The sequence below is a fragment of the Ambystoma mexicanum genome, chromosome 8 (assembly GCF_040938575.1).
Source record: "Ambystoma mexicanum isolate Mex_15411 chromosome 8, UKY_AmexF1_1, whole genome shotgun sequence".
Taxonomy (NCBI): domain Eukaryota; kingdom Metazoa; phylum Chordata; class Amphibia; order Caudata; family Ambystomatidae; genus Ambystoma; species Ambystoma mexicanum.
In genome coordinates this window covers 987,153,013-987,166,766 of record NC_090929.1, presented here as the reverse complement: position 1 = coordinate 987,166,766, position 13,754 = coordinate 987,153,013, and the positions used below count along the sequence as shown (strand labels likewise).

The 13,754-nt window shown below is 44.7% G+C and overlaps 1 protein-coding gene across 2 annotated transcripts in view; it reads left to right on the top strand.

The window, feature by feature from the left end:
• PDPN (podoplanin) overlaps positions 1 to 13,754 on the top strand; it is a 299,528-nt gene that overhangs the window by 161,317 nt on the left and 124,457 nt on the right. For both annotated transcript variants that reach the window (XM_069610900.1, XM_069610901.1), the window contains exon 2: positions 8,040 to 8,122. In XM_069610900.1, coding sequence (XP_069467001.1) covers positions 8,040 to 8,122 — 83 coding nt within the window. The remainder of the gene's footprint in view (positions 1 to 8,039; positions 8,123 to 13,754) is intronic.

Below are 13,754 nucleotides of genomic sequence, written 5' to 3'. Positions count from 1 at the left end.
CACGTACCCCACTCACACAGGGCCAATCGCATGTGAAACTTCCCGCGCACCCCCTGAAATACACGTACCCTGCTCAAATCGCGTGTGAGACTTCACGCGAACCCCAGTTATACACGTACCCCTCTCGCACAGGGCCAATCGCGTGTTAAACTTCCTGCGAACCCCAGTAATACACTTACCCCACTCGCACAGGGCCAATCGCGTGTGAAACTTCCCGTGAACCCCAGTAATACACGTACCGCACTCGCACAGGCCCTTTCGCGTGTGAAACTTCCCGCGAACCCCAGTTATACATGTACCCCGCTCGCACAGGGCCAATCGCATGTGAAACTTCCCACAAACCCCAGTAATACACATACCCCACTCGCACAGGGCCAATCGCGTGTGAAACTTCCCGCGAACCCCAGTAATACACGTTCCCGCTTGCCGTGTGCTGTGTGGCGGCCATGTATACTCGTACAGGGTTAGCGCAGCCCTTTGCGCTGGATTGGGGATTTTGATGGCTTTTCCCTGCGCGAGGGGCGTTCTTGGGGGCGTAACTGGCGCTGCTGCAGGGTCACTGCGCCACTGTGCGCCACGGCTGGTTTTGGTAGCTAAAATCCATGAATACGCTGTGTGCGGAAATGGATTTTAGCGCACGCGGCTGGCGAAGAGATTCTTGTGCCCTAAATTCTATGAATTACCCCCATTATGTTTTGATCTGGTATTCTTAATGTAAAGCAAAAGCATCCTATGTGTGTCTGTGTGTGTGTGTGTGTGTGTTCTCATTGCAGCACTGAATTCCTTCTTTTGACCACCTGTGAGTGTTTTTATGTGCATTGCCTGTAATCCATTGATTGCCTGTGCTTCCATAAGATCATGTGGGTGTGTGGCCACCTGCGCATGTGCGTGTGCATGTATGCATGTGTGTGTGCATGTGTGTGTTTGCATGTGTGTGCATGTGTGTGTGTGTGTGCATGTGTGTATGTGTGCATGTGTGTGTGCATGTGTGTGTGTGTGCGTGTGTGTGTGTGTGTGTGTGTGTGAGATTCTGAAGAGAGAAGGCGTATTTTACTCTCTACATTTTGACAATGGGAATAAAAACAATTTTTAGAGATCTGATTTCCAAGCCTTGGTCCTCTCCCACCGGATGGTGGCAGTGCCCTTCTGGAAGGCCTTCCGGAGAGTACCCTGGCATCCCAGAGATATGTCCTTCATGCTGCAGCACAATTCGTGAAAGAACTCTGCATCTTTATTGAACTGCAAGCACATATCTTCAAATCCTGCTGCCTCTCTCTAGCCCCCAAGCTACCTCACTGAGAAACTCAGCATCTCTGAAGGCCTATGATCCACCAGACGTAAGTACGTGTGCAGACTTGAACTCCGCTGGTGCAGGAAGGAACAAAACAGAAGACAGGTCGTCTATGTCTATGACCCCAGACTATGGCACCTCCTGCCAGTCAGCACCCACCGCGCCACCTCGCTTCTACATTTCAAGAAAGTACACAAGGCCCTCCTTTTCAATGAAAGGCTCCTCCCTAACACCTAGGTCCACACACCATTCATTCCCACCTAACAAGAGATTGGGTGGTCTGCTCCCCCCTATTTCCTCCCATGGTTGATTGTAGATCCCGTGCTGCCTTATTGACAGTCATCCCCTCCCTCTTCAGTTAGCTCCCTGATGCCTTATATCTATACTACACTCACTGTGCCCTTTCCCTTATGACTTGGAAATTGTTGCTTCCTGAGGCTAGCTATGCACTCTATATATCCTGATGATAATAGTAATAATAAGAAAATAATAATTACCATTATTAATGTTGGTAATTTTAGCTCTAAAGAGACCCTTTTTTGTAATTCATAATTCTTTTTACATCGTAATTCAAGCAAATAAAAAAAAATGTTTTCTTAAAGTTCCTCTTCATATCACACAGTAATAATCCTCGGAACATATCCATGGAGCTGTGTGGGTGTAAGTAGGTAGCAGACACATGTGTCAACTGTTTATTATTTTTGGTGTGAAAATGTTTTCCCTGATTTTCTTTTGTTGGGTTTATCAGGAGTAATTGCTTGCTTTAGGGGGTAAAAGTGTCTGGTACAGCATCTATCTATCAGTCTGGCAATATATGTTTTCAGGTCAGAAAAGGTGAGAAGCAAAGTAACCTTTTAAGGGGGAAGGGATGGGATGCTGAAGAAATTGTTGATAGCAGACAACATAGACCTTAGTGAATTAATTCCTATTGCGGGAACCCAGCTGGCAAGTATCAGAGCACTGTTAATGAGAGGGGGTAAGATGAATAGAGTTGATCGAGAGGTGAGGGGAAGATGGAGTTGCAGTGGGATTACTGGGTAAATGGGAGAGAGAGAGAGGTTCCTTCTGGAGCTTAGCAATCCATGTACAACAAGGTTTTTATTGAAGACAAGTGTCTTTTCTCAGACTCAGCTCACTTGCCTACAGCCACCACCTCTAAGTAAACACAATGATCCTCTCAAACAGGATAATGCAGAGAAGAACAGTGGCTGCAGTTGAGCTAGGGAGCCTCAGTATCAGAGGCAGAGCAATACAAATCACAGTGTCAGTGATGAAAACTGGAAAAGATTACAATTTGACAAGCAAGGGTAGGGAAGCCCTAGCATTTGACATTTTTTTTAAATAATAAAATGATGTGGACAATGCCACCTCAGAAAGAGTGGTCTACAGATTAGACCCCGCTTTCATGAGTTCCATGTCAAAAGTATGGTGTACACCTGAGTCTCAGCTGCATCCGTCTCCTGATCTGCATCTCCTGCTCTTCAGTGGCACAGAGTGGGTTAAGAGGTCACAGATGTCACCTGATTTGCATCATACTCATGACAAGCCTGTCAGCCTTGCCATCCATTGACAGTCTGTGTATATCCTAGTCATGCTGCTGTCTCTGCACACCAGCAGGACATAGAGCAGGAAAGACTGAGCCTCTCTTTAATCCTTTCTGAGGTTGAGTAACACCTCAACCTAGCAGGACTGCCCTCAGCAGGAGCTGTCCTGGGAAGTGGTCTTCAAAGGGGCAACCCAAAAAAAAGGACAGCCCCACATGATGGTACTGCATACCAACAGGCCTTTGAAGTCCAGGGCTAGAAAAGTGGGTGTGTTCTGACAAGCAGGCAGAGCCGAACTAAGAAGTCCTCCGTCCTGGTGTTCTGTGGGCCTTTCATTCCTTCCTGTCTCCCATACTTCCTATACAGCAAAGCACTTTGGATATGTTGCGAGAAGGGACAAATCACTTGTTATCTTAACAAGGATTGTACCCCGTAAAGCAGAATTGTGTTTAACCAATCCCCTGTGACTTGTTGCCTTTCTAAGGAAAGGGTTTCCCCCTCTTTCTTTAATTCATTCATTGACTGCAAGAAGAATTCATTTGGACCTCTTCTGGGATAGTTGACCTTTCCAAGGTTTTCAGCCATTGATGAGAAGAAGGTGTACTCCAAGGCAGAGGCAAGCTCTACTCTGTACCCACTCCCAGGGCACATTGGGGGTGAATTGCTGCTGGGCCAATACCTGCCTGTTGGCCAGCTACTGTGGCACCCAGGACCTCACTGGTGGTGAAGAACTGCCGCAGGTGTTAACCAGCCTCCCGCAGGTTGGGGAATGACAACAGGGGTTCATCTTGTAACAGAGTCCCAAGATTGGGGATGCACAGCAACTGAAGAAGCAAAGCAGCTGGTCTCCTGCCTTTCTACCACCTCAACGACATCGAACCATTGTCAACTGTGTTTGAAAGCATTTGAACCAACATGACCCACCTTACTGCCTTTCACACTTCTTTGAACTGCTGTTTCTGCACCTCGGACCATTTTTCTGCAACACCATGTCAGCTGAGCACATCCATTTCCCCAGCTCGAACAAGAATCTAGCGCTGCGGAAGCCTTAAACTACCAGAATTTTCATTGACCGACACCTGATCGAACACTGAACCGACCATGTTGGCCTCGGCGGCCTTCTTCCTTCTAAAGCTGCGTCGAACTACAGCGAGCTTCTTCTATAACTTCACTTGATTCCTGCTCCCCGTATGGATCACTGTGACTCGCCGCATCCGAACCTGGTTTGACTCACTCGGACAGAGTTGAGAAGCTTGGTTTGATACTGTTGCACTACCAGGATTCCTTGAAGGTACTTTTGGAAGACCCCAGCCCCCTGGTCCATTTGTGGACACCCTAGAAAGTGGTTAAGACCCTGATGTGCACCTTGTCTTCAAAGACATACCCTTTTTGACAACATTGAAGTGATATATTGCTTTTTCCTGCCTGCTATGTATCCAGGGTGATTGCGTTATTACATTCTGCATTTCTCTATGTTCTTCACAGGCATGTATTGCATATGCTTTATTTAATTAAAGCATATATGTGTTTATAGAACTGTGATTGGACATTCCTTTATTTTGGGCTTTTGTACTGTTGCAGTTTGGGTTGCTACTGTCTGACATGCACACCCTCCTTAAGAGTTTAGCCTGCCCTTGGCCCATGTTACCACAAAATGCAAAGGAGGTATATCGCCTGGCTTTTCCTGTTTCACCTTTATGATTGGGATCATTCTTGTTTTGTAGAAGTGTGATGGATGAGTAGATGGCTTAGCCACTACTCATCCTTGGGCTCCTGCAGGGCGATAGTCATTTCTTCACAAACACAAATTTCAGCAATGATCGAAACAGAATGCCATGATTCACAGGGCCTGGGTACATCACCTGGCACAGAGGAACCAACAGTGTGACAGTGATGGCTAAGGGCTGAGATCTACATAGTAGCGTGAGCAGTGTGCATGGAGGATCAATGATGGACACTGAGGGAATGGGTCAACACAGACCGGTGTACGTTGGGAAAAGAAGTGAGGAGCGGGGCAGTGATTTCACACCATAGAGAATGATAGTTTTGGACACAGAATACAAAGGCCACTACATCCTGATGACCCTATTCACTGCAGGGCTCAAGAATACTCTTGAGGCTGAGGCTCTTAAGCACAGTGAGCAGTGTTCAAGCAGTCACTAAGACATTGATCATTGGGAAAACTTACACACATCTGACGATAGTTTATAATCTCCGAGTAAATCCTGCAGAGCAGGATTCCCTGTGAATTATCAGAGATCATTCAGAATAGGATGCTAGTCAGAAAGTCTGTTTAGTTTGCGTTGAAAAAGCAATCAAGGATTCAGAGTTGTGGGTGGTGACTGACCCTTCCAACCACAAGTGTGAGTTAAAAAAATTCTAAACACGAAGAAACACTGTACTGCCCATTTGAAGCTTGGCTTGTTGTAGTTGTCCTTTCTCTCACAATAGAGAATGTACTTACTTTAACTGTTAAAGCAGCATACTGCACTATCCCAAAGTGCTCGGATGCTGCCAGAAGGGAACATGATAGCACTATGGAAATCACAAAAGCAAAGAAATACACCTTTGTGACTATTCCACCAACGGAAACTGTAGTGCACTTTCTCTTCTTTTTTCCTTTTTATAAATCTCTCATTACGAGGTTGGCGGTGCAGGAAAAAAGTGGTGGTAATTCCTTTACCGCCACATTTTCTGCACCACCAAACTATATTTGGTGCATTTACTAATGGGTGGAATTACAGAGTTGCAAATCCGTCGATTCTTGGAGGAAAAGCGAAGGATGTACCTCCAGCTTGTTGCTGAGGTAAATGTCCTTCACTTTTTCTCTAAAAAGCAGCTGATTAACCACTCATTGATTCTGCTGGTAGTAAATACGCCAGAAGTCTCCAATGGAGTCCCACGGACTCCAAAAAATAGGGACTTATACCATCTACCACCATTTGTAATCCTGTGGTGAACCCACAGGAAGGACCAAGTGGCGTTAACGCAAATTCCTTTTGGTTGTATTTCAGCAGATTTACCACCAAAATACTGCCAAAGTAGTAATGAGGCCCAATTACTTTAAGCAGTGTAGTCCCACTTACTATTTCTTAATGCTGTTATCATACACTAGACTATGTTTTGTTGTGCTAAAGGATCTGAAACACAGCACTCCTCATTCGCTCTAGAAATTTGAGGTAAATGCACAAAGCTTACTGGATGTTCAACTGGTATTAACATCAGTATTATTGTTATACCTGTTGCATAGGTTTTATGTCGGCAAGGTCATTCCATCACTGCTTTATCGTGCTGAACTCCAGGCAATTGACTTGGTTAGGACCAACAAATGGAGGTTATGTTTTGTAAAAGGCTGTTGGGTCTTCCTGCATCTCTTCCAATTGTGGTCCTACGTCATAAGCTAGGCATTACCTCATGGAAGACCTATGTGGACATAGCCAAGCTTAGAACATACAATAAACTGTTGGTACCGCCAACTAATTCCTTGTTTGGGGAGTTTACGGAGATTATGGCATCTAAATCGACCGGTCATTGTGACTCAGGTATGGACAAGAACTGTCTAATGATTAACCCTGATAAATCCTATAAAACAATCTAAATAATGGAATGAGCTAAAGATCCAGAGAAGATTGCTAAATACAAATTAAAACATAATTTTGCGCAACTGCACCCTTTGAGTCCTTTTTTATTCCACACCAAACCTTTCGCAATATTTTTTGCCATTTTCCTCTCTATTGTTCACAGTCATTAGAGAGGTGGGGGCCGATTAGAGGTTTGGCAGAGAGAATCTTTGTATCATTGGTTCGCAAACTGGATGGGCATGTTGCCCCCAGAAAATAGCGGTTCTCAAAAAATGTTATTCAGATGACCCTGCCATACTCATGAATTTTTCGTCATTTGTATAGCGCCTGCCACCGTAAGTATGGTCCCAACGCAACGCGCTGTTGGTTGAACGCCCTTGGAGGGACCAACGTGTAGGAAAATAGGAGGAGCTATTATGCGTGTGTACATTAAGGCCATTCAAGTTATGAGTGGGTGACCAAGTCCCTGCTAGACACCCATGTCTAAATGTTATGTGGATGGGTGGAAAAAGATATATTAGGAGCTAAACTGGAAGGGGTGTGTAAGAGGATAGACAATGATGTGTGTAGCTACAGTTCAAAGTGTTGTCGTTAAAAGTAGCTTTATTCTTATGGCAGGGGTGTTGTGCAAAGTGTTTTTCGAGTTATATGTGAAAGCAGATGTGTGTGGGAGTGAGGCCGTGCCTTCGGCAACGTTCCAAAGATATGGAGCGCCAACGGAATAAATGCGTTACCTATACATTAAATATTGCCCACCCAATGGATTCCAAATAGGGGCAAAAACAATACTCACTCTCAATGTCCATCTAAGTGCAATAAAATATTTGCCCTCAGTGTTTATCTTAGTGCAATACGTCGCCCATCCCCAGGTCCTTCCAACTCATGGTCCTTCCAACTCATGAGTGAAAGATTGTGGGTAAAGTTGATGGGGGTGGGTGAATGTACAGCTGTTGCGATCACATTAGTAAAAACGTTAATAATGATTCACCAGGTTTTAGGGGAAAATGTTTGTTATACTAATTTTAAGAGAAAGTATTAAGGGTTACTCTGGGGCATATTTTGTATATTGTATGTAGATTAACATGTTAAGAATGTGTATATGTCATTTAGTATATTGAAAGTTTTATATTTTGTCTTAGAAGTAATCTAATTTAGAAGATTTTTTTTTGTAATTCTTTGAATGATATAAAATGTGTAAAAGTTTGAATAAACTACATGCACAATTAAAATATATATAGGTTTTATGGAAAAAGCATATTTTTTTTACAGAAATAACTTTACAATGAATTAAAATAAACCTTTTCTGTATCCAAGCACCTTGAAGTTGACTTACATTGCCTTGAGCCCTTATAGGAGTGTGCTCTACTAATTCCCCCGCCCAATTGCTCACCTTCTGAGACAAAGGGAGTTACAGTGTGAAATACTTTCATTTGAGTTATAGCCTCAATAGAATTCTGATCTGTGCAAACACATTTGTTTATTTTTATAAATCGGTGTGAATTACATCAGTTTTTGGTCATTGAGTGACAGTTTCACTTTGGATATAATAACCTTTTCGGCTGTTTGTATTTGTCTTTACCTTCTGCTGCAACGGTCTAACTGGTACTCTTTTTTTTTTAACAGCTACAGTTTCCCTAGAAGATGAAACTCCAACAGCTGATCCAAAGCCGAAGAGCTTTACAGAGTTGAAGGAAGATATATCCCAGGTGAGTTGTGCCATGGCTGATTCTCCTCGCTATTCCACTATAGGATGTGTACATTTTGTTTGGGCAGATAATCTAAGTAATGTAATACTATGTTAAGCGGTCTTGTATAGTTCCCTTTTTTGTTTTTGGGGGCCTCGCAGGACACAGTTTGACAAAACAAACGGGAATGTGGTTAGTGGTGCGTAGAGAGAGGTACATGCAAAAACGATGGTGTTGATGACTACAGGCCAGAAGTACATTAGCCCTGTGCCGCTAGGAGTCAATGTGGTTTGTGGCAGACACTACGGTGAACGGCTCACCCAGAAGGGAAAACCAAAGATCTATCAGCTGCCAGCACAGAGACTCTGGGGGTCATTACAAGTTAGGCGGTAAGGGATACCGGGCACCGGTAAGGAGACCGGTGCCGGTAATCCCTTACCGCACAATTCCGAGGTCCCTTAGCGGGAGCCTCAAAGAACGTGTGATCTGACCACACGTCCTTTACGGGTCCCGCTAAGGGACCAGGGCGATAATAACGGTACCGCAAATTGCGGTACCGTTATTAGCTACTTCCCCATTCCCATTGAGCCCTATTGGGCCTCAATGGGAATGGGGAATGGTTTCTTCAATGGGGACTTACCGGTCCCTCCAGGGTCGGAGTGCACAGTAAGTCCCCATTGAACAAGACCGGTGCCAGACCCAGTATTGGAGGCAGCCATGGCGCAAATAGCGCCATGGCTACCTCCAATCTCGGAATGAGGCCCACTGTGAGAGCTGCTAGTCTGGGAAGAGGGCAGCGTGTATGTTACAGGGGTAAAGATGCTGCAGGCCAAGCAATGAGTTCTGAGTGACTCTGCAGGGGTTATTATGATGGAGGTGGTACTCGCAGGCCTACAAATCCTGTGTCTATGGGGCCTGTTTAGGGAGTGTGACGGTGCTAGGAAGCTGAAAAGTGAATTGATTATTTGCATAAGCAAGAGGTAGTTTGAGCGACCAATTATTAGAGTTCAAGCCTACACTGAGATCCAGTCTGCTGTCAGGATACACACAGAGGTCTTGTTGGGTTGTTATCCATCAGGATGAGGTGTTCATGCTGTTCTAAACTCTGTTTTACGGTGATCACATTGGTGATGTAGATGTCCTATGTCTGATGGGAGAAATGTCTAGACACTGACCCATCTGAGTCCATTCTCTAGGCTGTTTCTGATTTGAATGTTGTGCACACCCGTATGTGCACATGTTTGTGAGGCTGACCAGGAGGGCCCGCTTTGCCATGTGTTCTTGTTTGTGAGATTGCTGCTCTGGTCAGTCATTGGAGTCACGTTTGTGATGGCTATTTATGGTGTCAAATTCTGAATGGTCTGATCCTTGGGAAATGTATGATCATATTAACTTATCTGTCTGTGTCCGGTGGGCAAGGTGACTAGTATAGGATCCTATTGGTCTGGGCTTCGGAAGGTGCCGTGCTGATTTGTCTGTTGTGTTCTTGTGCACAGCCAGATACATTATCTGCGGAATAGCTGATCTTCCTCTGTGTGGAGTCACCCGGGCATTGAATTCCATAGCTTTGTTAAAAGGAATAAGAAAAATAATCTTTTTTTGGTATTTCCATTTGACAAGTGAGACTGCCACTAAGGCAGCATTGCTGGAGCAAAGCACACTAACGTGTGCAGTGCATTCCTTCCTTCTTGCTCGATCTCAGTCCCCTTCTATTGAAGTCATTTGGTGTGCAATACAGAGGGTTTTGAATTGGATCCCACATTTACCAGGGAGTCAGTGGAGTGTTGTGATGTGTGTCGTGAGGGGTGATGTGTACCCATCTCGGCAGTTTTAGGAGGACTCTAGCTGCAGCATTTCCCACTCGTTCTAGCAGTTTAGCAAATATTCTTTGTGGTCCCAGGTAGAAAGGGTTGGCGTTATTGAGACGCAAGAGTATTTGGGGCGAAGAGTGCCATGGTACTTTGTGGGCTACATTTTGTCAGTGCCAGGCTGGCTACAGCGCCATGCATTGAAGGCTTCTTCCAACTGAAGCCCAGGAATCCCTAGAATGCCACCTCACTGCTGGCCCCTCAAAACCCTCAACCACCCAGGATCTCCCACCCCACTGCATTTGGTGATTGGGACATTTCACTGCATTTATTTCTGCCATTTGTGCGAAGGTGCAGGGCAGAGTGAAAATGGGATTTTGGGGGGTGTGGGTTCAGTAGCAGAGAGATATGGGAGGCTTACCCACCGTAAAAATGACACAAAATAAAATGTGGTGAAATGTCCAATGCAATTGGATATCACAGATCTAATCACCCACCGCTTCAAAATGTAGAGACCTTCAACCCCAAGCACCTACCATGCCTTGGCATAGCACAGCCATGCAGAAAATGCAGGATAGGATGGTTGGCTATGTCTTTGTTTTATTTAGTTGATATAGTTGGTACTCGAACCAGAATTGCCATACAGAGCATAAACAGGCAGCAGATGCAGTGCCATGTGTGCTTGCCTTTATAGAGTCACAGTGAGTAGGTGTATAATATTAGGCCGGTTGATGGGGCAGGAAGGGTTTGGGGGAATGGAGATGGGGCAAATGATAAAATACATAAATATAGCAGATGTACATGTAGCATTAGGCGAGCAATTGTATGATTACATAGTTTCATTGGCACCTCTTTACATCAGGTTTAGACGAGAAAGGTGGTAAAGAGGGGTGGCAGGGTGGGGAAGCAGAGAGCAAACTTGCTCTGGATAGCATGTGGATGTTCAGGTTGCTCTTAAATGCTTGCACCTATTAAATTGACTTGATGTCATGTGGAGGAGTATTACATTGTTATGGGGCTATCAGGGTGAAGGAGCAGATGCGTGAGACAGCATGAGGAGTGAGGGACAGCGAGGTTGTTGAGGTTAAGATCCCAATCAGGTTTTTACCTCTTGTGCTCTTTCTCATTTGTGTGTGTTGTTCCAGAATTCGTGAGGAGTGGAGCATCACTTGACTTCTGAATTAGTCAGGTGCTGCTGGGGGACAATTAGTGGCTGTCAGGCCTGGTCTTGTAATGGCCACCGTCAGGCACCGATGGGAGAAGAAATAAAGGGCTATGAAGCTCATTGGCTAGGGAAGTTGTTGGATTCCTACCGGGGTGTGGTATTGGCCATCGGTAGGTCATAGCTCTACTCATGTCATAATGTGCCAAATGGTTCAGAGTCACAGAAGCATCTTCTTACTACGGCTTTAAGTCGGGGTTCCAGTGCGGCAAAGCTGTCCATGAGGAATCCAGGTTTTCCATTGTCACAGTGAGCTAGGAATAGTTCCCATTTCTTTAAGCTAAATAATTCAATGTGAGTTTGGTCAATTTGGCACAGCATATCATAAGTTCCATTTTAATTGGTTTTACTTTTAGTCGATCTGTTGTCATCCATGAGTCAACATGTGGGAGGCAGCAGGTGCCATGGTCTGGGTGATTTGGGGTTGAAGTGTGGTCGCTTTTGTACATAACCTATGTATCATATATGTAGTTGTAGCCTGTGAGGTCTGAGTCGCTGAAGATTTCAAAGAAGGGTAAAATATGAATGCTGAAAAGTAGTGGCTGTAGGCTGGTTCCTTGGGGTAAAGCATAGGTAATGTGGCACAGGTGTGAACTGAAGGGGCCATGTAGTCAGACTTTGTCCCGTCCGAGAGGATAGATGTAATACGGTGTATAGCGTGTGTCCCTTTAACCTGATATCCTTACATTTTTTTAGAAAGTTTTGTAGCTGATAGTGTCGAAAACCAGAGAACTATAAAGAAGGATAAAGGCACTAAGTATGCGTGTATCAACATTGTTTCGTGTTGTGTTTGATGTGGATGAGAGGATGTATTCCGATCCCGTCCTAGGTCAGATTTAGTTTAGTTTATGATGTTGGTTTCCATATTGTTTTGGAGTTGTTGGTAGGTGACTTTCTCAAGAGTTTTTGCAGTGAAGGTTGTGAAGAAGATGGGGCCATAGTGCGTCAGGCTAGTTGTGTTTTTCTTAAGTGGAGGCTTAATGTAGGGGGCTTCATTGGTTTGTTGGATGACACCTTGTTTCATTGACGAGGCGAAACATGGTTTGTTAGGTTATGGCCATGTAGGTGTTTGTCAGGAAGGAGTCTTAAAGGGTTCCTGGTGGGCTGCAGATGCTGACTGTGCTCATTCATTCTTGCATTAGCGAGAGGAAGAAGGCTCCCAGTGAAAGGACTGTGGTTTTGCTGGGGCTTGTTCCATTGCTAGTTTGAGCCCTGGTACACTTTTTTTGTTGAACTTTGTCGCAGAAGAATTGTTGGGATGGATTATTGTGGTGTTGTCAGTTTAACTGTTTTTTAATTCTTAGGTAATTTTGAACATTTCTTTCTAGGTGTGTTGTGTGGGTTCCATGCAGTGTGTGTAATGGACTTTTTTGCCTTTTTAATTTTTGTTCTGTAGATCTGAAGCATTTGGTAGTTTGATACTTTGGGCCTTATTCAAAGTTTGGTGGTATCCAACAAGATACCACCAAATGGAATTACTGTTACCGCCACTTGGCCTGGCAGTATTAACGCCAGAATACAAGTGGCAGTGGTGGTGTTAGTTCCCATTTCACTGGAGTCTATAGGACTTCATCAGGGATTTTGGCGGAATTACCACCGAAATGTGGCAGAAAGCTAGCGGATTTACCTCTAGCTCATAGCTGTAGGTGAATCCTCCAACTTTCCACCAAACTCATAGTTGGGCGGTGCAGTAATGCGGCAGTATACAGTAATACCGCCGCATTTGACCCACACCACCCAACTTTTAATGAAGCTCTTTGTCTGTTAACGAATAGTATTCTTACACATTACTTTAGACTTCTGTTCTCTTTCTTGAGGTTTTTGAGTTAGCTAGAGAATACGTTTAGTGACTTGATTTTGCTACAAGCATTTGAGGGGCTGCATTGGGGACATCAATAATTTGTGAGTTCTTAGGCCCTAAGAGCTGTTCATCTGGTGTTGCTGCCTGGTTTAGGTGGTCGGGGGTTATGGGAGGGGGTTGGGTGTTTCCAGTTCTGTAAGGCACTTTTATGTCCTTCCATGGTCTGATCAATTTCGAACGGTCCTTGATACTTTTTGGTAGTGATGGAACAGGGGAGGATTATTGAGAATGGAATAGGAAGATGTTCACCCCACGGTATGGGCAATCAGGGTGCCACAGTGGTAACATTTCCGCTGAAGAAGAATCCATCCAGGGTGTATTCAGCCGAGTATGTGAGTCTTCTTACTATTTACTTCGGGGGAAATAAATGCACATTTGTTGACCTCGATTTGGTAGCCATGTTCTCCTTTCCCTCCAGCCAGAACCTGAAATCTCCTGGTGAGGTAGGGTGCTGGTGGCCATGTGTCAGGTTAGCTATTGTTCCATGATGTTGTCTGAGAATGTGGGATTGTATGAAGGGGCTGTGTATTTTAGGAGAGCGGTAAGCATTTACAGTCTGGGAAGGCACCCCAGGGTAAAACCTTTGCATCAATTGAGCATTTGTATTAAAGTGAGATCCCACCAGTGTCCTTGCCAATGCGCTTGATCAGTTTCATTTTGAAAGTCAAGGGAATGGCCGTGTGTATTGCAGAGTGTATTGCAGAGTGGTCATTTATTAGCCAAGTCCCTGTGATTAAGAAGAGATCTGTCCTACGCTTGCTG